This window comes from Buteo buteo, chromosome 18 (assembly GCF_964188355.1).
Source record: "Buteo buteo chromosome 18, bButBut1.hap1.1, whole genome shotgun sequence".
Taxonomy (NCBI): domain Eukaryota; kingdom Metazoa; phylum Chordata; class Aves; order Accipitriformes; family Accipitridae; genus Buteo; species Buteo buteo.
The window spans coordinates 277,077-302,056 of NC_134188.1; the positions used below are offsets into that span (position 1 = coordinate 277,077).

Below are 24,980 nucleotides of genomic sequence, written 5' to 3' on the forward strand. Positions count from 1 at the left end.
GGTGCTCATTCTACATGCAAGACAAGAGTATTGGCCCTGACTCAGAGAGAACCAGAACCAAAATCTCCCTGCCCTAAAAACTGATCTAAACCAGCAGTCTAAAGGTTATTCTGGAATGCACTGCTCCTAACTGGCCTGTTCAAGCCATTTTATTCTGTGGAACATAGAAGGTATTAGCAGAAAAGGAGAAATACAGGGGGAAAAAGAGAGAGGAGGAACACACACACAAAACGAGACAGAATTTGTTGGCCCCATGGTAACAGTACTTAGTTGGAAAGCGGAACATCAGAGTCCAGACTATGTTCCAAAGAGCAATTAAGAACTCATATACACAGACAGCAAACAGAAAATGAATACAAAACTGGCCATAACATAAGTGAAGGCACATTGTGGGGAGTATGGGTTCAAAGCCTCTGAAATGAAGGAAGGAATTGAATCCGAGACTTCCACATTTGGACAAAGTACCCTAACTTCTGTATAAAAGCAATTAAAGCCACAATTGCCTCCCCTTTCTTAATCCAGAACAGTACCTGAATCCACCCCTTCAATTACACTGCTTTGCTTTTTTAAAAAATGACCAATAATCCAGGATGGGGAGCACAGGAAAACCTTGCTTTTGGATAAAACCACCATTTGAACCCAAATAACTAAAAACAAACAAAAATTCTCTTGCCAAATCAAACAACTACTTTTTTTCCTCTCCAGAAAACATTTTGTTTCAGCTGGACAAAACAGACCTTCTTTTCTGTGTATATATTTGGAGGATAAGGTGATATTCAAGTTAGAAATGGAAAATTCAATCATTTCCAGCAGTCAGTCTAAAACATCAGTACAAAAGAAACCAATATGACTGGTACAGAAGAAAATTAAAATCTTTCCACTGAGATTAGTAAGGCTTGTACTAGACTTTCTATATGCCCCATATAATCATATCTTACTCCTGTATACTTTAACAGATATTAATTTTGCTGTGACCTTGCAGCCACATTCACAACAATGCCCCCGTGAACTAATTTTTTATTTACAGAAAGGTTTATTTTGAGGGTTTTTTTTCATTTGGCTTGGTGGTTTTTTATAAACTGTAGTGTCAAACTACTGTTTAAATTCCCTGGTAATACAGCAAGAAGTGTGACATGTGGAAAAATGTTCGGGCACCAACGTAGAGTACATAAAAACAGCAGCAACAAGCCTGGTAACAGAGCAGAATCTAATACAGTACTTGGCAAATGATGGCAAACATACTGGCAACTTGTGATGCCCCCGCATTTAAGCCAAAGATAAATGTAGTTGATGTTTCTTGCCAAGACTAGAGTGCCCAAATGCCATATCAAGCAAGGATGCTGCAAATAATTGCCAATGACATTTTACCAGTCTGCTTCTTTAAGAACTGTCAGATATTGAGTCCAAAATGTCTGTTCCTACACTATTATTATAGCTCACCCAGGAAAACACATCAGTGTTATGGCTTTGAAAAACAGCACTGACAACTGTTTTAGTTTAATAATTATACTCAGGAGTGTAATATTAGTCTCTCACAAATGAATAAACCATACCAGAACAGTGACATTCCTAAAAATATATTTTTTATTTAGTAAAGTGAAGGATGACAGATGAAACAATTGTATTTCACAGACTTAATGGAATTTTTCTCTAAAGCAGTAGAGTAGTCCTCCTGTAATTAACATAATTTTTTGCATAAACATATTTGGGAAAAATCTAAGAAGCTTTCTCAGAAATTAGGTTTAAAGGCTACCTTCAGGGAATTGTTTTTGAAAGATTCTTGCTTCGGTGGGGATTTAACCAAATGTTAGTACAGGAAAATGCAGTGCTGTGTTAAGGCATTTAGGGATCTGTAATGAAAAGTTTAAATGAGATTTAGCTAATGATGTAAATCACCAGTTTCAGTGAGCCTTGGCTTTGCAATGCTTTGGCTTTAAGTCGGAAAAGCTGTCCGAAGAGCCTGAAATAAAAAAATTCTTGTTTCTTTCCTTCCCTAGTGATCCTCACATTCCTAAAACAGCCATGAGAATCTGTCATAACTTCCCCTTTGCAACCATTCTACCCTTGAGGCATTGTACTGCAAGACACCACTTAGCAGTCCTAAAGAAGCGGTTTGGAAGACTCCACTGAAGCGGTGAGCAGAGAAGGGAGTTAGGAAGGGAGGGACAGATTATGGTTCAAATTAAGGCTGAACAGGAAATGGGTCTCCCCCTTGCATGATCTTTTTGGTTTTTTTTAAGAATGCTCCAGGCCCAAAAGGCCCAAATCAGGGTTATCTCATTTTTTTCCTCAAAACAGGAAAATTTAATGGAACTGACTGTAGTGCAAAACACTGTTAATATGGCACCAGCCTCTTGCAACAAAAAATACTGAGGCACATAACGCAAATTTCTTCCATGGGTGCTGCAATCCTGGTTGACAGTTTCCCAAGCTTCAGAAGACAGAGAGGAGAGGAGGAAGAACAAGCAAGGCAGACTACTGTGATGAAAGCACTAGCCAAGCAACAAGCAGGTGAACAACAAAGTCATATTGTAAAAATATTTTGGGGCAGATCGCTATTTAGAACAGATGAACATTCCTTCACTGACTTTACACTGTCTAAACTTGATCATTTCAGTTATCCACACACCTGAATAGAATAAAGAATTTTTCTTATGTGAAGCAAAAATGAAGACAACAATAGTCCTCTACAGAGAAGCTCTGCTCTTTAACTGGCATTCAGCACACTGCTGTAGTACTGCTACCCCAGTCCCAATACCCATTGCTGGGTAAGGGAATGTATTTGACTGTGATACTGCCTCTGGAGGTACGGGGTTTGTGCTGGGGTTTGAGCTCAGTGCCAGCTTTGGGGTATGTTTGTTTTACTCTACACAATCAGCAGAATCTGGCCAAAAATCAGCCTTAAACCAGTTCAACCAGTTTCATATTATTCGATACAGCACATTTCATGAGAAAATACCTTCTACAGATTGGATAGGTAGGCATTTAGATTCATATTCTTATTCAATTATTATGACTTCTGCAGTGACATTAAAAAAACTCAGACGAGCAGAGCATAAAGTGAAGGTAAACGATGGATTTCAGCTTTAACTGTGCACTTTCAGTGCTAGTTTCTCATGTAAGGACTAAAAATGCCTCAGACAACTCACAAGGGATATAGCATGAAATTGTAGCATGCAGTTTTCTGAAACAGGCACAAGAGCTCAACACACTGGAGCTAATTTCTGTCAACTTTCATTCCATACGGATTAGTGCCATTTTGCATAGCTGAAGCACCAACTCTATGCATGTATTTGGCAGTGCCATACATATCCAGTTTCGTCAAACTTTCAGTCATATGAAGTTCCTGCCGACACTGCAACTTCTCATTAAGTTTATCAGATTTAAGTTACTCTGTGAGTCTGTTTTTCACTAATTAAAAGGCTCAAGCATTTTCAGCTGCATCTTTTTCTTCAGCCTAGTGAGTCTCTCAACAGTGTGCTAATTTACAAACCACAAATACATCCAGGAGTTCAACTATCAGTCTGGATTTCCTTTTTTTTTTTTTTTAGCTCCCCACAGGAAAAAAAATCCAACCATTTTCCCTGCCTTCTGGTAGTATTGGTTCCTTTACTAATCATCAGGATTCACCACTGTCACATGCTTGCACTTGCTAAGATGAGTTTTTTCTCCACCTTCTTAATAGAATGTGGAGGCCACTTCTGAGCAAAGAGATTAAACTGAGACTATTTTACAAACTTTGTGAAAAACAAAATTCCACACTTTCTTCAAGGTTTTGCTAAAATGGTCTCATAACTTTTTCACTATCAACAGGTCTCCACATGATCATATTAAGATCAAAATTCAAAACAAAACAGAAAGCAAATTGTTAATATGAAATACGGTAGTTTCTGTCAAAGCATCACACAGCTAACTTGGCAGCACCCAGCATACTACAGTGTCTTCTTGTTCTAAGTATGACAGAAATGCAAGGGCTCGCCCACTTTAGAGCAGATCATCTTGAGACTAAATCCCTAAACATGAAGAATAAAAACCTTTTCTACCTTTAAAAAATATCGGTGCTGATAAACAGCTGACTTGTGTTCCATTTATTTCACTTTTTAATTACTCTTATGAAACATGCCATTTAAAGCCAGAAAAGCATTACAGCCGTATGTAGGTAGGTAACTGATGCTGACAATGAGACTCTTTCAGACCTTAAAACCTCAACCAGTTCTTTCTGGTGAAACCTCTCATTTTGGTTTGAATACAGCGGACCTGTGCTCTTGCTTGTGAATTATAGTCCTAAGGCTTTCTTTGCTTTTATTCTTAAATGGCCTTCCTTTCTCTTCATATTGAGCCCATTTCTGTTCTCTGTAGTTATAATCAGAAAGTTATCATGAGACAGCCACAATCCCTGAGCCATTCTGCAGTTGTCTAGACTGCAGTTTTCTCCCTTAGTCAGTAAGTAAAAAAGTTTGTTCCAGTACCATATTCCATGCTTTCAGATCCTAGGTCACAATTTGGTATGCAGCACGGCACTCACCTTACTCCCACTGTCAGAAACTGAGCAGGCAAGGGGCCAAGAGATGGCACAGCACTGACTTTTGCTCTTTTCCCCTCACTTACACCCCTAGCCTGCTGTTGCCCTAACTTGCTTGGCATAAATGCTAGCCACATGTACAGGATAAACAAAATTCAGATCCACAACAAAATTCACACCAGAGCAGTTTGATGACTCCTTGTACTTGGCCTCCAGGCAATTGCCTGAGGTAACAGACTCCGGCTGTTACAACTCTGCCAAGTAGAAGCAGATGTGGCAGGTAAGCTCTCCAATGAAAGAAAAATTCTTGGTATAGAATTGGAATATATTAAGTGCAATTTGCTTTAACTACACATTTGCCACTTGAAAGTGTTCAAATAGCATGGAGAGAAGTCTTACAAACGTTAGGTTCTCAAGGAGAAACTCAGTTTTAATGTTAATCAGTTTGCTCAGAGCAAACTTTCTTCAGCTTTAATTACTCCCATCACATGAAACCTTGAAACATCTCATGACTGAGTTTTTGTTCACCTACTAGAAGAACAACTTGAAAATCATGAACAAGGTCACCATGTGGTGACACCTGTCATAAGAAAATGATGGTATTACTAAGAAAATATAGCACCCCGTGCTCCATTATCTTTACTTAGCTTTAAATTTCTCTAACCTACATCTCAGTTAAAAGAAAACATTTAAGGAAAATGAGTCAAGTGTTACAAACTCTTATCTAATACTTGTTCTCTGATGTAGCAAAGATTTGCAAAGACATTTTCAAAAGTCTCTAGAGCTACTGTCTCTTCTGTGCTTGTCCAACACAATGAACAGGAGCACATGCTTTAATATGCCGCTCCAGAAATGATAGATGGTGACAAAACTGTTCAATCTGTTACAGACGGGACAAATCCCAGCTCACTGATCTTAATACTGTTAATTGGCTGTGCTTCTTGTGAAGCAGTAACACAAGCTGAGTACACAAGCTGAAAATAAGCTAACTTGAAGCATTTTTTCTAAGAAGTATATTATTAAATTAACTTATAAAATTAATTGCCAATTACTCATAGAGCTATATATCACATATTAAAAAAGGTATTAAAGTAACATAATCTAGCCACTTGTTACAACACACAGGAATATCTACATTTAGGAATATCCACATTAAGTACAGAGTTTGGATGGAAAAAAAAAAGGCCTGTTAATGTGTTTTGTTTACCCCTTAAACTGTTCTTTTGTTGTTCTTTAAAAACAAACAAACAAAAAACTACATTTTTTTTCTCTAGCGAATATATGCCAGTATACTCAATTTGTTTTTATTTTTTCTTTTTGCATTCTCCACAATCCTACAAAACAATATTAGTCAGGAGAAATCACATCAGTCACCTGACAAAGACCTTTGACAAGCCATTGAGGATTCTATTATGTTAAGCAGGTAGAATCAGACCTTGAACTCCAGGCAACATGTACATCAGAGACAATGAGTCCATATGAATAGTTTTATAGCTGGAACCTTTAAAGAGGTAGGCAACCATAACTGCAAATCAAAATTTGAGAAGTTTCTCAAGATAAAAGGCTTATGAGAATTTATGTGTAAAAAGCCTGGACAGGGAATACAAAGGTAAAACTACAGAAAGCCCAGGTATCTTAGTAGACTTAGAGAATTTCACTTTCTTGCTAGAGTAGGTTGAGTGTTTTCTCATTAATTGCAATTACCATTCTACCGACACCTCTCAAAATCACCAGAAATAGTCCACAATATGGGAAAGTCATAACAAAAATCATATTCCAGGAGGTAACATGGACTTCCCTCAGTTAAATTTAATGTTCTTAAACTCTTTCAAAACAACAAAAGCACAGATCTTATGAGTACTCACCACCATCTTCAACCATGAAATGAAAAATGTCACTGGTGGCATTGTCACCTCCTCGTAAAACATAGCATATCTTCATGCCATCAATATCAGCTGGAAAGAGTCAGGAAAAATAGATTTTATTTTAAGTGCTGAAGGTAAGAAACTGTTTTTATAGAAAAACTTGACATGTATTAAATAGTTCAGCTTCAACAGAGAGAGGTCAAGGTTCTCTAGCAGAGCTCAGGAATTTCAGTATTAACAGCACTTAAGTTTTACATATACCATTCATTCTCCCTCCCTTTACTTCGCCCTCCTCAGTGCCCTCTTTCTTTTAAGATGTATTTACAAAAAGAACTGAAAGGAAATGTAAAAACATGGGCTCAACAGTCAGAACTACTGCATATTTTTAGGGGGGCATTTTCTTAAACAGAGGTGTATCTTCGCTAAGATATTGGTTCTGTCATTCTTCATCCTGAGAAGTACTGTAGTAGTCACAGAAAATCTGTGGCTGAAATGGGAGCAAAACCCAGGGTATTTTCTATGTTAAGTTCTACCCTCCATTCAAGAGGCAAGACAAATTAGCCCACACGATACCCCCCCCTGCCTCTAGAACTAGATTACTCCTGGCATGTGGTCCACCTCTAGGACAGGATATCTGTACACATTCTGCAGTAGAGAAATCTCAATCTCTTTAGTCCCCCCCAAAAATGCCTTCTCCACCAGATCATCCTTCCTAACAGCATGTTTTCAAAGGATATGGCATATAATCTATATGAACTGAAATAAGTAGTGCTCAAACACTTACAGTACAGTGATTTGACTGTTTTAAGAACACAAATACATGCAATTAAAGTAGAGAAGACTTCAGTAAGAGAAAATTCAATGCACAATTTTGAATCATCAATTGCAATAAAGAGACTATATAAAAGGTAAACAAATATTTATTAATATTGTGTTTTCTGGTTTCCTTGAGCAGTGATGAGAAACACGTAATACATAAAAAGTTATCTTTGTCAGTTTCTCTGAAAGACTTTTATTGGTAAAAACCCATGTCTGATACTTTTTTAAGAAAAAGTGTTAGAAATTAATAGCATTAAAGTGGAGCTCAAGTACCACCCAAGTTCTCCTCCCATGTTAGGGCATATGCATTAGTAAAAAAAAGCCAAAGGCACTTTTGTTAGAGCTCCTCAAAATCCTCAGTTCCAAAAGTAGCCAGACATCTTCTAGGGCAAACAAGTTAAGAGCATTATCAGCAAATATATGTCACTGAAGAATCTCTTCCATAAATATTTGAAACTTAGAGATCAAAAATTCATGGGGCTGTAAAGAGGATGCAAACAAATACCTCTTCATGCCAGTGGACAAATAAATCTTTCATCTTGCAAACACTTACACAAATACTCAGCTTTGCCCACGGAGATGACCTTACCAAAATCCATGGTTCCAACACATATAAAGATAAGCACTCGAGCCAGCTTTTGCAGGACCAGGACCACCTCATCAAAAAAAGTCGCTTGTCATCCGAACATCTTGATTTTGTCAAAAGAATTGCAAAGGAATGACCTGTTTTCTGTTCATTATGCTGGTTATATTAAAACTTGCCTAGTTGTAAGCACAATTCATTACTGTATAACTACCGTGCCTGCTAAATATTAATGTGATATTGGAATTCTCCAACATAATTTTGAAATCCATCCAACAATTTTCTATTTAAAAAAAATATAATTATCTCCACTAGATCAGGGCACCCATTTAAAATTCTGCAAAACTGATGTGGTTATTAAAGGTTACATGTATTTATATATATTCTTTAAGAAACAAATGCACTTCGCAACTTCATTCGTCTCTCTGAAAACCCTTGCCTGAAAAAGAAGATAAAAAGCATTATCGGGGTGAATGCTGAATAAAAGCATTGCTTGCAAAGTGCTGCGTATTTGGCTGGAGTAGCCATGTAGATATCTTTGGCCTCAGGAGGCTACATGAAGTGCTGAGACATCAACCAAGCTATGTTATTGCCAAGGCAGATCCTTACTCTCCACTATTCCTTCCCCTTCATCCTGGCTCCTCAGCACACCTGCAGAGCTGTGGGATGTGACCTGGCCCTTACTCACAAATTTACCCATGTGGGACCGGGGACTCCCAAAACTGCGCTCAGCAGTCCGTCACACTTTGTACATTCAAAACATTATCCAAACATGAGCTACCTAATTGTTATATACCACTAAACTTCTTTAAATGTGAAAGACTTGTCAGCTCCTTAATAGACTTTCCCCACTTTTAAACAAATTATCTAATTTTAATGAATATCTACTATGAACAAATTCCAGCCCTGACTTGCAGAGACGAGTGCAGTACGATTATGCAGACTCAATATTCTTTGTATGTATTTTTGTCCTAGGACAGCACTAGACTAGAAATTACGATGTGGCAAGTGTTTTTCTTTAAGCTTTCTCTTCACTGACTATCACCAAATTGTAAATATAAAGCACAAAGAAATAAAAATGAACTAAAAGTGCTGCTTTCAGGTGTAACATGAAGTAACAGACAGTACCTGAATAAACTTATGAACGGCTTAATGTATTTTAAGAATATTTTACTTTGTTACTGTCACTTGCCCATCTCTCTCATTCAGATTATTTTAACAATTAAACAGGAAAGTATAAAAAGCACCAACTATTTGCAGAATTTGGGGACCTTTTAACAAGAAGTTAATTCTTCCACACTCTACTACCCTCTTTGAGCAATCCCAATTAACTCTATGAGCCTCATGAGCAAAGGATTACCTACTGTACTTGTGGCAGAAGTATTTGATGTATACTAAATAGAAAGCCCCACACTGATTGTTCTTGAACCAAATAGACAACAAATCTCCTGGACGTGCTATATTCTGCACAACTGCATTTTGACTGGAGGCTTTTAGCTCATCTTGCAAGCTAGGCTTATTTCCCTTCTAGCACTTGATAAAGTTTTGTGGGCAGCTATTGAAAAGCAATCTCAAGCATAAGGCAGAAAGCTGTTTGCTAAACAATCGCTCTGCCCTCTCTTTCAGTTACAGGCACTCTGAAAAACCAAACTGCTCAAGCTGCTTGCACACAATGACTCTTGTTTCATCAATGTTACCTCACTCAAAGCGGTCAGGCTGCCTGTTCTTACAGTCACAGACCCAAATCCAAGGAATGGAGTGTGAGGTGGTAGAGTATTAGTACAGACTTCACGAACTATTGAGCAGCTTTCAAAACTCATCTGCATGTGACCCTGAACAGCCTCATCTGACTTCAAAGTTGGCCCAGTTTTGAGTAGGGATTGGACCAAATGACCTCCAGAGGTCCCTTCCAACATAAATTGAAAGACTATAACTATGTTTTACAAGCCCCATCAGGACCCATGCCTGTTAATGAAACTGGCACTATTCAGCATTTTGTAAGAGGTTGCCCCACATGGCAGGATAGGACTCCTAAAAAGGGGGGAGATCAATACATAAAAGGAAAGTGTATAACAGCAGGTCCAATAGTCAATACAGGAGCGTCCCAAAGTCAAAACTATTACTCGTGGCCAGTTGCAAACCCTGCACTTACATTAGGATCATTAAAAATAGGACAAAAGAGGGTCTTGTTTACTCCTGCCCTGAACATTAGATAATTATTCATCTCAGTACACCATAAACATGAAATATGCATAAATTCACTACTCTGGATTTGACAGCATTTTGCACATTAATGGTAGTAGGCCAGAAGGTGAGGGACAACAGTGAACTACACACAGAGTTTTGAGTATGCGTAAGACCTCTGTGTCTCACATTACTTCTCAAAACTGTGGCCTTCTAGATTCAGCCAAGAATTTTTGTCTCCCTGCCATTCACAACCTCTCCCATACCCAAAGCGGCTACAGACAAGAGGGCATCTGAGGAAAAAGGAAAGGAAAAGACAGTGCCCTTTCATCCACAACTTTCACTCCCAGGTTATTCTATGACTTCCAGCAAGTTCTCTTTCCCTGTCCTCAGCAGATGTATTATCCTTGTGTAAGCTTGCTGCTTTCTGCCTTTCAAGCAGCCTTTCCAGACACCTCTTCTCCCTCAAAGTGCTTGGCCCTGCATTCATAAGACATTTTTATGTGTTTGCTTCACAAAATACAAACCATTATAAAAAGCATCCAGGAAGTTGAGAAGAGAGACACCACAGAAATAACACAGATGCTCAGGAGGTATTTGCTCATAGAGGCCAAAGGACAAAATTATTGAAGAAATGTGTATTCCTTAAAAACAGTCTTCAACTCAACACAAATGAGAGTGCTTGTGCCAGTACTGTCAGGGAACCTGTGAAGTTATATCATTTTCTGGGTATCCTCACTAGCTTTAAAACCAATTTTTCCTAAGGGTTGCATGCTTCTCACCCAGCTCAGGCAGCCCCAGGATATTAAGAAAGCCTGCGTGAAGCCCAGTGAGCATGCCATGTGGTCAGACTGCCGATTGAAAGCCAACTAACAACTTCATTTGGGTCATCTAACAAACGTAAGCCTGGCCACATGGCACAAAAGAGAATGGAATATGTACCTATCCTAAGTGCCCCCCTCCTTGAAAAAATGGGACATCACTGTGATATGCAGTGGTCTGCTTTCAAGAAACACTCACTCAATAATTCTACATTCCCCAATGTAAAAAAAAAAAAAACAAAACCAAAAAAACCCCAAACCCAAACCATTAAAAAAGTGATAATCTGTTCATTTGCTCACTCCCATTCTCTTCTGTTTCTCACTCACCCTGACAGCGATACTCGTAATACTACTCGCAGTTCACTACTGAGGCCTTACATTTTAGGAGTTGTGGCAGCTCCCAAAGCTTAGATATGGTTTGGTCCCTCCTCATCCTCCTTTTTGCACTAATACTGCAGAACTTAGGGCATCCCAGCCATTCAGAAGTACATCAGGCCTGTTTGCAAGATTTCATATATCTGACAAGAGCATCACTACAGCCAAAACTGTAAGACGGGACATATACTGGTTCTGTGAAATGAAATACAGCCAACTACAATCTCTAGCGTTACCACCTACACAGCCCAGCCCATCTGGGCCCCTTTAACTTTGAGTGTCCATGCTGTTGTGCTGTCTGCTCGCTCCACAGCTGCAGGAGGCTCCAAGAAAACTCATTTCATTGTTAATTAACCAGCTATTAACTCACTGAAAAGTAAAATGAAAAATTCTCTGGAGAACAGCTAATGCTCCCCTTTCAATTAAAGTTACTTCATAGCCTTGTGTTGAGGCTTTATTTCAGAACATATGGCACATGTGGTTTTCATCCTATTTATACCACCTAGTATTTTAGTTCCATGTAAAAAGTAACTACCACTGACATAATTTAAAAACATTTACATTACCTTTTATTTTACCACAAACACTCTGTGGTTAAGATTTGTGTAATTACGGCAACAAATGCACTCATAGTATATTATTTCCCCATGTTTGGGAAATGATTTTGCTTTTACAGTTAAACACGCTCAGATTGCGTAGCAACTGATACTCTAGCCATGGTATGACAATTACTTAATAATAGCTTGGTCACTCCCATTGCATTTTCTAAATAAAACTGTTTAAAGAAGGCATTCAGCCTCTAAGGATCTGGAACCACGTGCAGCCCAATTCTGTTATCCAAATTTCTATCACTGGTAGAAAGTCCAAATCAGTTATTTGGACTGTAAGCTCTCTAAAGCGAAGATGCTCCTTTATTCAGTGTTTATCCAGTAGACCCCCTTTGCTGTTTAAAGCTGTCACAGATGCAATAAATAATAAACAGAACTGAAAAACAATAAAGCCATTATAAATAAGCGCACTGTTGGAAAGTTTTGCCCACCAATTATTATAGAGATTGGCATGAAAAAGAATGTTTCCAATGATCTAAAGAAAGCACAGAGCATTGTAATACCTTGGCTGAACTGGCTGATGCTATGGTTGCCTTTCCCCAGGTGGATCAGGAAGCCATGGCGCGGACTCTCTGTGATTCTGATCTTAAGAGTAACCTGTAAACTGTCCCTGTCTTCCACTTTGAGCACCTTGTTGGTAATCAGAAACCCAATGTGACCTGTGGGCAGAATACGGAGAGTCTGAGCACCCTTATTTATTACAATTTGAGGTACACTGTTGTCCACAGCCATTATTCGAATCTTCATAGTCTGAGGTTTCCTTGTTTCAAACACAGTGTTGGGGAAGACATAGAAATCACTATGAGTGCCATCCGTAACAGTGAAAGAGAAGCTATCCTCAACTGATTCTGTGCCATCATGTTTGTAGCTGATTAGATTTTCATTTAGATCTTGTTTAGTGAAGGTGGTGACTGGTTTGGAGCTATTAAACATGATCTGACCATGAACTGGTATTTGAGTGATGATAAATTTTAGCAGTGCATCAGGTGTATCTCTGTCTTCTGCAGTCAGTTCAAATGGGGTTATCAGTTTGTATTCATTTTCACTCACCACGAGGTTATGGATTGTGATGACAGGTTTCTTATTGTCCACATCACTGATAGAAATTCTGAAAGTACGAAATACAGGATTATAGCCATCAGTCACCTCAAACTCAAAGCTGTCCATCTTCACCTCATCTTCTGAAGTGTGAATGTAATAGACTTTATTGCCTGCTAACAGGAGTTGAGTAAAAGTGGAGATGGGTACCCCAGGCTGATCTGTGCATTCAAGATGACCACGAACAGGTGCTCTGGTAATAGTGAAAACTAAGTTCTCATCTGGACTATTCAGGTCACTGGTGCTAAGCAAATCAGTAGTAAGGGTTACCTTCCCTCCTTCCTTCAAAGAAACTCCTTTGCTGATCACATCTGGGAAAACAATGTCAGTGCTACCTATTGTCACATAGAAATAGCGGTCAATGAGAGGATTTATTCCATCTGTCACATCAAACTTAATAAGATCACGAACTCCTTCTTGGCCAAAATGGATATATTGAATTAAGTTTCTATCCACTTCATCCTGGGTGAAGTTCATCCCCAGGGTGATATTCTCGACTCCAGCTGAAGGCTTTATTCTCTGCAAGACGCCTTGTCCTGGTCCGTATCTTATAATGTATGTCAAGGTTTTGTCTTCAGAATCGAGGTCAGTAGCCTTCAATATTCTGTTATTAATAGTTCTAGTTTCCCCTATTTCAATCTCCAAACCATCATTGATAGCCATCCTGGGTGTCTCATCATCTACAGGAATAACCATGATGAATACCGTTTTCCTAATGGTATGTTTACCATCTGTGAGTTTCACCTCAAAACTGTCCTCCTTTGTCTCAGAGTCATCATGTTCGTAGAGTATGTTGGAGTTCTCTTTTATCTGATCCAAGGTGAAGCTCTCCACTAGGACAGTTCCATTGACCAGCTGGTTCACAACGTGGCCATGCCTGGGAAGCCGGGTGATTGTGAACATTAACTCATCAGCAGGGATGTCTGCATCAGCTGCGTTGAGGATAGGGGTATCAACAACTAGGCTCATGCCTTCCATGACAACAAACTCTCGCGTAAAGATTTCAGGCTCTTCATCGTTGATTGGCATAATGACAATGGGGAAAAAGTGCCTTTGGGAAAAGTTAATGCCATCAGAACAGCGGAAAGCAAATCTGTCTTCAACAGGCTCTACACCCTTATGTATGCTTTGAACATAAAAAATATGCCCTTGACGGAGGTCTTTCAAGGTAAAAGCACTTATAGCTATACCTGCTCTGGATTTTTCAGATCCTGGGGCTGGAGAGATGTTCTCTACATACCCAGATGTGGGCTGCGCAAGAATGGTGCAGAGTATGTCATCACTAGGAGTATCCACATCTTCAGCTCTGAGGTGAGCAGGAGTAATGACCCGTTTGTCGCCTTCCGTTACCATGAACTGCTCCCCCACAAAAATCTCTGGGGCTTGACTGTCAACAGGAAGAATGGTCACCAAGACCGAAACTCCTTGAACAACATTGCCCCTGACGCTCCACTCCTCAGACAGGTCAGACAAGGTAAGGTTGAAGGTATCTTCTTTGGGCAGAAGGCCTATTTCACCACCAGTGTGAGCATATACCACGGCACCATCCAGCAGATCTTTCTGGGAAAATCTCTCTGCAGGCACCCCTTGAACCAGGATGTTCCCATGCTGAGGAGGATCCTCTACAATGAAGGTCAACATTAAGTCATCTGTATCCTCATCCGTGCCCTGAATGACATTAGCAGTGATTTCAGCAGCACCATTCTCCAGCACATCCAGGTAGGAACCAAGAGTGCCTGGCGGCAACCGTAACGTAGGAACCTCATCATCAACTGGGTGCACGTTCACTTTCAATGTGATGGGCACAAAATGAATCCCATCACTCACATCAAGCCTGCAGGTATCACTGCTGGTCTCAGCTCCACTGTGCACATACACCACCCTCCCTTGTCTGATATCCTCCAGGCCAAAGACACCTCCTGGAATCAAACTGTACCCAGAAAGCTGCAACTGGCCATACCGAGGAGCCTGGGTCAGGATAAATCTGAGATGGGCAAGTTCAGTGTCCGTGTCACTGGCATCCAGCTCAGTTGGACTAAGAACATGGCTGCCTCCCTCAGGCAAAGTGAAGCCAGTATTAGTGATTTCAGGAGGCTGGTTATCCACAGGCTGCAGGTAGATGGTGAAAGTCCCTTCAGCTGCATTGCCAGCTGCATCTTGTACTTGATACTGAAACTGAATCAAATGAGGAGCCACTCCCAGTTCTTCCTGTGGGGGTCGGAACGAGATCTTGTGATGATTGATCTGGGCCTGGGTGAAGTGGGTAACTTCCACAGAGTGATCCTCAGTCAGCACGAGGGATCCAAGGCGGGCTCCATATACATCTGGAGGGTGGTTAGTGTCAGTGTCAGTGGGGGGCTGGGTTATTGTGTAGCGGAGTTCACGGTCCCCTGAATCCTGATCTGTGTAACACAAGTGTTTCCTCCGCAGTGGGGTCACCTGCTGCTCTGCAACTATTAAGTGCAGGCTGCTGCTACTATGCAGCTCTGGGGCTAATCTGTCTACAGGATGTACCCGGATCACAAAAGCCTGTGGTCTGGAGCGGTTGGGTGGGTCATTGTCATCCTGGACTCTAAAGACGAACTGATCCAACACAACCCCAGGGCCAGGGCTGTGAGGCCCAAAGTGGTGGTAATAGAGACGCCCTTCCACAATGTCCTGCTGCAGCCACTCTCTCACTGGCTTTTCATAGATTAGGGAGCTCCCCGCTAAACTCGGCACCCTCCTCCAAGAAAAACCCTCATCATCTTCCTCCTCTTCCCAGCCAGGAGGTGGTTGTGCTTGGCGGAGGAGGAGTTGCCCAGCAGTGGGGCCAGACTCCACCGTGAAAAGCAGGATGGCATCCTGCGAGTCAATGTCAGTGGCGCTAAGAGCTCGGGTGGTGATGGGCACTGTTTCACCCTCAGCCATGGCCAGCCCCGTGTTAGCATTGAGTAGGGGCGGCTGGTCATCAGTGGGCACCAGGGTAATGGGGAAAAGGAACTCAACGCGGTGGCGAGAGCCACCATCTTCTAGCCGCAGCACCAGGTTGTCACTGAGTGGAGACTCACTGCCGTCATGCTGGTAAATGACCCGGCCTGCTGCTAGCTCAGCCACGGTGAAGTGTTTACGAGGGGTGGCAGCTGCTGGGGCATCCTCCAGGAGAGTGAGGTGGCCATGCCTCAGCCCTGCCACCACATTCACCCGCACCTGCTCAAGGTCATCCTCATCACTGATCACCAGGTTGGGGCTGGGACCAGGGCCCGAGAGAGGCCGCGACTGCCCCTCATAAAGCACGAGGCCAGTGTTGCGGGTCACCACAGGTGCCAGGGTGTTCATGGGCTTCACCACAATCACAAAGGCAAAGGGCTCTGAGGCAGCACCCTCTGGGTCCAACACCTCCAGCTCGAGCTCGAAAAGCCGCTCCTGATCCGAGTCCTCCATGGGTGGCTGGTAGGCGATGCGCAGCTCCCTCACATCCCGCTGGCTAAAGGAAGAGACAGGCAAGCTCCGGTCGTCTGTGCTGACCATGTGGCCCTGGCCGGGGCCAAAGGGAGAGGTGATGTTGAAGAGCAGCAGGTCTGGTGGCGACTCGGCATCCTCAGCTGCCAGCATGTCAGGAGTGAGGGCGGTGAGGACGAACTGGTCCACCTCCATCATAAGCATGGCCAAGAAGCTGGGTTTGGGGGCCACATTCTCAGTCCCAGCCCGGATCCGCACCAGCACCTGGAAGTACTCACGCTTCAGCAGCGCCCCGCTGCCCGCCGCCTCCCGCAGCTCCGCCACCAGCGGCACCAGGTCCCGGTTGGGGGAGCCGCTGGCCGCCGTGTGTCGGTAGCGCAGCCCCAGGCGCAAGAACTCCTCGCAGTCCCACATCGAGGACGGCACCGGGCCGCCCCCCGCCGCCTCCTCCTCGCCCGCGGCCGCCGGCGGGGAGTTGAGGATCTCTCCGTAGCGGGGCAGCCCGGCCAGCGGCGGCAGCAGGCCCACCCGGCAGCGCTGCCGGCCCGGCTCGAAGGCGAACTCCAGGCTGCGGGCGTCCAGCGGGTTGCTGGTGCCCCGCAGGCGCTCCACGGTGAGGGGCAGGTTGCGGGTGACGATCTCCAGCTGGGTGAAGAGCACCTCCACCTCCAGCACCAGGGGCAGCACCAGGGAGCGGCTCGGCGAGTCGTAGCGCAGCTGCAGCCGGACGCGGTCCCGCGCGGGGCTGCGGCCGCCCAGGTGGGAGTACTGCACCTCGCGGGCCCCGAAGTCGCAGGGGAAGCGCCGGGGGCTCAGGCGGCCCGGGCGCTGCCACGACGGCTCCTCGTCCAGCACGGTGAGGTGGCACCGGTCCCCCGGCTGCACCTGCAGCACCAGGTCCCGCGCGGGGTCCAGCCAGGCGGAGCGGCCCAGGGGCACCCGCAGCCCGCGGTTGGCCACCACGACGGCGGCCGCCTCGGGCGCCCACGGCGAGGAGACGGCCGCGCTGTCTGGCGGCGGCTCCGGCGCCCCCACCCAGGCGCAGCCGGCCAGCAGCAGCAAGCCGGCCAGCAGACGCCGCGGCGCGGCGGGGAGAGCCCGCATCGTGCTCGCCGGCGGAGCGAAGCGCTGGAAGCTCCCGACAGCCGGGGGTGGGGGGGGGTGTCTGCGCGGCGCCGGGGCCGAGTCGCCGCCCGCCCGCACCCACTCGCCCCTCACACACGCTGCGCTCTGAGGGGAGCGCGCCCCGCACCGGAGGGGAGCCCCGCGAGCTGCGAAGCCCCGCCCCGCGCCTCCGAGCGGCCAATAGGCGCCCGCGGGGGGGCGAGGCCGTCTGGCGCGATTGGACAGAGCGGTTTGCCAATCTTGCCAGCTACGGGTCGGGGGGGGGCGGGACAGCCTCCTCCCTCCCTGCTCCGGCCCCTCAACAGGTTGTCGAGGAGAAGGCGCCGAGGGAGCGGAGGGCCGAGCCCCGGCCCTGCGGGAGCGGGAGGGAAGGGGCAGGGGCAGGCGGCGGGCGCTGATCGCCCCGCCGGCAGCCCCCGCGGGAAAGGCGCCGGCGACCGCCCGGAGCCCCCGTGTCGGGGGAGGGCGGAGCTGCTCGCCCACAGCAGAGGAGCGGTACCCCCTGCCAGCCCCGCACCGCCGCTCCCCGCCTGCCCTGCGCCGAGCCTCCCGCTCCTGCCTTAAATCCCGGCTCCCTGGGGCAGAGCGGGAGCGCGGCGGTCCTCGAGTCGCCTGCGGGGAGGCCTCGGGGTCTCCCTTCGCCTCAGGGGACGGGGCGACAGGTGAGCGCGGGGCAGCGGCGGAGCGGCAGGAGCGGGGCTGCCCGAGAGCCGAGCCGGGGTCACGGGGGACGGGGGGGGGGGAACAGGTGCCGGGGGGAGACGGGGGCGGGTCACGCGGGAAGGGCCCCGGGGCTGCCGCCGGGGCGGCGGGCGGTGAGGAGAACGCTCGCCGGCACCGCCCGCCTTTGCGGCAGGAAGACAACGGGTAAGGGTCTCCGGGGCAGGACGGCTTAGTTAATGCCGAGTTTCGTTCCTCGGAGGTGGCTGCTCACAGCAGCGGGTGAATAAAAGCTTCGCATGTTTCTGCCATCTTGTGTCTGCAGTTAAAGCATATTAATAAGAGCCGGAGCTTGCAGGAGTTATTTGCCCTTCAAAGTTGCTAGTGGCAGGCTCTGACTTTTTGTTCATCTTCTCTCACAGCTGCTAGAATTCTTTCTTGCTGATGAAATGTGATCCACGGTCTGTTTTAAAACAGGTTTCCGACAATATAAAAGCGAAAAATACTAAGGAGGGGCAGATTCAAAGACGACCCAAAGCTGTTTGGAAATTACTTTAAGTTTGTGATGCCTTCTTTTAAAATAATCTCTGAAGTTATCCTTCAGTGGTGGAGCAACATTATGGCATGTGGTCTTGTTTTCTGTATGGAAAGCTTGAATTTGGAATTTGAGGTGTGGGCAGTCAGCCACGTTCATGTATAAGTATTCATTCCAACAAGTAATTCAGCTTGGTTTGGGGTAGGGGGACATCAGTGGACACCTGTTCTACAACGTTGGATTATTGTAATATGTGAGATACTTTTATTATATGCTGTTATTGACATACCTGTGGAAAACTGCAGAAAACTATTTTGTTAAAGTCGTCTATACTGAATTATGGGCTTGGATGCTGCTGCAGGAGGTACTAATTCTAGTAGTTAGATATCTACTAAGTTAAGCAACACTAATACCATTTCTCTGCCCTTATGAGGCATTCATGCTGGATTTCAGCAAGTTAATATCTTATTTGTAAGCCTCAAAGAAAGATAGTTCAGTAGAAAAAGTTGAGTCCCAGGACCAAGGATCTCCTGTAGTTTCACAAACATGGTGTTAGTATCTCTTCTTGTCAGAGGTGACAATATTCAGGATGGAGTGACTGGAATTGCCCAGATATAATGGTCTAGTGTCAAGTCCTGGGTTCTGTTTTAAAACAGACCAATAAATAAATAAAACCTAACAAAACAAAACAACCAAAACCAAATGACCCAGCACAGAGATTTGAGGTAGCATTGGGGTGATTTGAAGGCATTTCTGCCTGCACGGGCATGAATAGCTTAACTTACTGAAGAAATGTGTACTGTCTGATTCCAAATTTAGGCTGTAGTGAAATGAAGTTTTACAGAACCCATGTTCAGTAGAAATCTTCACATTTATTCATTTCAAGGGAGAAAGATTTTCCTTTTTTCAAAATAAACCCCCTTTTGCAGAGTTTGCCACTCAAACCATGTGTGTATGTGCATATATGCATGTGTGTGTAGAGAGACTTAGTGAAAAAGGGTAATAAATCACTTACAAATAGCATCTAGCTTTTTTATTTGTTGTTCTAGCAGAAGAAAAAAACCTCAAGGTATGTAATGAAAAGTGCACTATTTTTTTCCCCAGTTTTTAATATTCTTAGACTGTTAGGGATAGCAGGTAAACATGTGCCTTTAAAATATTTTCTCTTTAATGATGATGTGTTTTGAACCATATTTATAACAGAGCAATCTCTTCTCTGTTAACGTCAGTCCAGTATTTGTTGTGATGTTTATCAAGAGATCATATCTGGGATGTCTCTTTTCAATTGGTAAAGAGAGTTAGAAAAATCTGGTAGATGAAGGAACAGCTTTTGAAATACCTGTGTTGAAAGTGAATGCAGAAGGGCATTCCAACAAATAAATTTTAGGCAGATTTATTTTCTTAACTGGGGGGAAAAAAAAAATCAAGAGAAAAGTAATGAAGGGATGGGATTGACCCATCTCTGATACAAACGTTTCTTATTTTCAGTGGATACACGGTCAGGTTGTTTGATCTCTATTATCTGCATCATCAAGTAGTAAATCTCCATGTACAAACAGCAGAAGTCCTCTTTATTTTTAGCAGTTGCTGTCTTGTCAAACAAGTCAATGAGCTCTTGTGCCACAGTCCAAGTATGAAGTGCAAGATGTGTTTGTTTTTCTTTTCACAGCACAACATAAAATAAAAAGTGCTCCAGATTATAGATTTTATAAGAATTTTAAAAGGATTTTCCTTAGCTTGCTGACTGGTTGGCTTGTGCCAACAGTTGTGTTCAAATTGTACTTGAAGAAAATTCATTTTGGCTAAATTCTGATCTGATCACATAGCTGTAAATACAAAGTGTTTTCCTACCAATTGTCTCTGAAGTCAGTGTAACAAATCAGAATCAGGCCCAATAACAAGTCCATTGATCTTTTAAAATAAATTTTTGGTGAATAAGGTGACTGGTATTTGACTAGGGAAAAAAAGAGTCTACATATCCTTGCAGCTCTGCTACACTACTACACTATATTTCTGAGTCTAAACAGAAACAGAAAGCTTTAAGACAAAGAGGACCTGCTCATTTAACAGAGTATTAATAAATAAAGGTGTGCTCATGGAAATCTAGTGATGAACATCTCTTCTGAAATAAATTACCTGTGAGGTTCAGCAGGATAAATCTGTATTTTAAGACATTTGTTTATTTAAAAATGAATGCAAATCTGTTCTTATTTTAAATGCAGCCCTTTCTGAGAGCATCTGGCGTCTGCTTTTGATGACGGATCACAGATCTGTATTCCTTATTGAAACCTACACAACTCAAAGTTCCTGTATAAGACAAACAGAAGTTTACTGCTCACCAAGTCTACATATAAATTTATAGTTATCAAAGACTGCCCTCTGTTGATCTAGTATAATCTTAACATCTTAGCATTAATGAAGCCCGATTTTTGTTACTACATTACTTTTCGTAGGAGTTTTGTACTTATTGATGGAATTAATTCCAGAGATGCTCTTCAAATAAATTAGTAAAAAATGAAATAATTTTGATGATTAAATACTGGGAAAGGAGACTAAATATGACATAAATATGTCAGGGGTTTTTAACATTTTCCAAATAGATAGCATGAGTATTTCATAACTTCCAAGTGCAAAAAGATGTGCCGTCTCTTGCCAATGTATATAAACTATCTTGCCAAGGAAATTAGAGGAGCAGGGGGAGAAGATGGAAACAGCATATGAGATTCATGGGAGCATTTGAACACTTATTGGTTGTATAAGTAATTTTGTTATTACAATTCAGCTCTGAAGGCCATGTAAAAGCAAGATGTACAGGACCTACTGTGGCACAGAGAAAATTTTCATCATTCACGGGTGATTCGGTGTACAAAGACCAAAGGACAGTCCTATATAAATAGTCTGCCGAAACAGAGTAAAAATTTGAAAATGTTAAATCAGCCAGATGAGAGAGTGTCTCAGTTCCCTGTGTGTAGCTGTACTTAACCAACAACCTTTCTGTTGCTTCCATACTCACTTTTTCTTCTCTTATTCCATCAATGAATTATTACGCAAGCGGTTATTTATAAATTATCTGGCACAGTTTTTTGCCTGGGTATATGCAAGAATATTGCCAAACTGTAACTTTCAGTGATCCTTTTTCTGCCAAGTATCTCAAGAGACAGACAGCTGACTCAAAAATCCTCTGTCCCTGATATGTCTTCTTTACCATCACACTGTGTAAATGTGGCATTGTTTTGAACCTGTTCTCCATTTCTTTCATGACTTCTGTTTCAGTCCAAATATCTGTTGCCCTGCAGGCAGAGATGCTCCTGAAAAGTCCAACACCACTAAATCTTGCATCTATAGTTTTAGTTCCCTTTGCCTCAGGTAAATGTTTCTCTTGCAGTGTGAAGAAACTTCACTGGCTTCTGTCAGGATAAGGTTTCATTCCTTGACTAGTGAAACTCTATACAGTCTGTTCTCAGAATTGTTTTCTGTTGATGCTGTGATGAGTATAATGCTGGTTTCTACATTTAATGAACCTACAGTAAATGTGACTACGTGACCCAGCCAACATTCACTCCAAAACCCAATCCTAAATCACTCTCCATGTTTCTAAAGCTCTTCTTAGACTTTTGTCTTAATACCTTATGATGTTTCTTCTGCTGTTGCCCCAGTAATTGTTTTCACTTGCCTAGCGCTGGCACCCTGCCTACCCTCCATGTCTCTAGCACTATTTTTACTTCAACCTTGGTTCTTTGAAAACCTACTTTTCAAGTCAACCTTCTTCAAGCTCCTTCCCACTTTAGATCTCATCAGAAGCAATGTGTTTTCCTTTACATTTTTCTCCTCTGCCTTTTGATCATTCCTACTCTTCTTGTTTCAAAGCCCAAATGCAATTTCTTGATCTCCTATTAACAATGAGAAAAGACTTGGTAATTTGCTGGAGTAAATAAGTAGTTCCATCAATCTTTCTTACCTATGGTTTATGTCTTGTGTTTGGACTCTTGGAAGTTTTTTTACTCTGATTATGGAATTTATAACATTGCTTTTAAATGTACACTGACACACACACACACACGTTCTTTGATGTGTAATGAAGGCAACAATAGACACTATAAGCAACATAGCTGTTTTAAAAAAATACTTAAAGACCTGGACTTTTTGAGTCCTCTCTCAGATTTCCCCTGGATGAAATTGGTGAGTGGTTGGAAATGTTCTTGACAGGAACTGGCCAAATGCTGTCACCAATGACAATGACAAGTTCATTTCAATGTGGAATCCAGAATAGGTGCATGTTGGTATGGGTATGTATTGTGTTAGACTATATTTATGTAAATTATAATTATAGCTGAAATCATGTATCAACAAGGAATTATTGGTAAGATATTTATTACTTACAGGTAAGTACTTAATAGCTGGTGGAGGTCAATACAGTCAAATCTTCCATGTTTATACATTTATCTGGAATGCCAATTTTTAATTTTTTATTTTTTTTTAACTTTAAACTGTGTCTATACTGGTTATCTACTCTAATTTATATTGCCATGGTTTAATTACAGATCACTGCAATTCCAGTACAGTCAAGTGCTTATATATTTTATCAATGAAATAAATAGGGAAACATTCCTGACACCACTTTATTTGAAAAGGAAAACAGAATGGAAGGTATTTAGTGGATAAGACATCAAATTCAGGCTAAGTTATTTAACTCCTCCTGTCCCACAAATGCCCTACAAATACATATTTTCTTGTTAGGACACATGCAACATTGAGGGTTTTTTCTGGTAACACATGCCTGTTGTTACAAAAAATTGCAACAGAGACTTATTGCTCTTCCTCTCCCTGTTCTTACACTTTCAGAAAGGATGAATAATGGCTTCTCAGTAAAGCTGTTTTGTGCTGTGGCTTGTGTGCATTTTGACATCTGCAATACAGGCATTTTATTAGTGTAACCTGTGGAAAACTTTAATGGCTGAGAGAGCAGAGATCACTTGGTTGGGCTAGAGTTAAGGTTATTCAGCTGATGGTGCAGTCTTCTGAACTAGATAGAAAGTGAGAGAGAATCAAATTCTAATTTTCATGACAGAGTTGTTTATGAGTCCACATTTGATTTCTGTATTAAGAACTATAAGTTTAAAAAGTAGGAGTTCAAATTCATTTCATTCTAGCACAGATGTTAAAGGTGGCTGAGATGAAACTTTTTGGAGTAATCCATTCATCTCTATTGACTAGAGTTTAGTATCTTTGACTGGTAGTGGCAGTGTTCTGGCTGTTACGATTTAAGGGTTACTCCCTTAAATAAGCAAAGGAAAACTTGTACATAAAAGTAATATCTTTTAAGAGATTTAATAGAAATTACTGAGGAAAAATAGAAAATCCTTTGACCACATAAGCCTATCTTATCTCCTGGCCTGCCATAGAAACAGAGAATTAAGAATATTTGACCAAAATTACATTTCTTATGATATGTCTGTGAAGTAACTTGAGGAGAAGTTGAGCAGTTCCTGTAGAATGAAGGCACGCATGATGAAATTTCATTCAGAGGATGATCTTCCTCCATCATGGGTTACAATGGTTAATCATTTTCTGCATGTTTCATGTTTAGCTGAATGATCAGTGGTGGGGAGAGACTTGTATTGCACCCAGTACTTACATCATATTAAGGTAGCTCATTCAAAGAGCCAATCCATTTTTCTCTAGAGGATTGATCTCAGTGATCGAGAAGCTTTTATAACATGAGCATGATATTGTTCTTCTTAAAATAAAAAATAATTGCAGCAATGTCTAGATGTATGTTGCTATCTTTTTTATGTGTTTTGGATGGCTGCTGGTCTTATGTTTGTGGTTGAGTAAGTTGAATTGTTGGTAACAGTGCAGTAATTCTGCAGCTGACAGAGAATTATATTTAGTTAAAATATTTAGAATTACTTGCATTTATCTGAGCCAAGATGTTGATTTTTGCCTATTAACAGAACTCTTTTCTATCAACTAAATATTTTTTATACACACCTATACTATAAACATGACATACTGCATATTTTATACAGTATATAGTCATGTTCCATGACAAAGATTGTTAAACTAGGCCTGGAATTTCAGTCAAACAAGCTGTCAGGTATCCCCAAATTGAATGCTTTTAATGATTGAGGACACTATGGTATATGTCATAAAATGAAACAAATTCTTTTGAAGGATGATCCTGCCATCTTTGTGTTGACCTTGCATAACTATTAAAATTGCATATCAAAGGCTGAAGAGACTGTAGTTTAAGCACTTAAGATGCCATTCACTCTAATTTTCTCTCTCCTGCTTTATAAGAGAAATTTTACCTAATCTTTGTAGCTTCAGTTGTCATAACAAAC

General features: G+C 42.4%; 1 protein-coding gene across 1 annotated transcript in view; it reads right to left on the reverse strand.

The window, feature by feature from the left end:
• Positions 1-17,509, reverse strand: part of FREM2 (FRAS1 related extracellular matrix 2) — a 139,592-nt gene extending 122,083 nt beyond the window's left edge. Inside the window, exons 1-2 of the mRNA XM_075050503.1 lie at positions 12,281-17,509; positions 6,388-6,477 (exon numbers count right to left, since the gene is read on the reverse strand). Coding sequence (XP_074906604.1) covers positions 6,388-6,477; positions 12,281-17,420 — 5,230 coding nt within the window. The 5' untranslated portion in view covers positions 17,421-17,509. The remainder of the gene's footprint in view (positions 1-6,387; positions 6,478-12,280) is intronic.
• Positions 17,510-24,980: the final 7,471 nt, after the last annotated feature.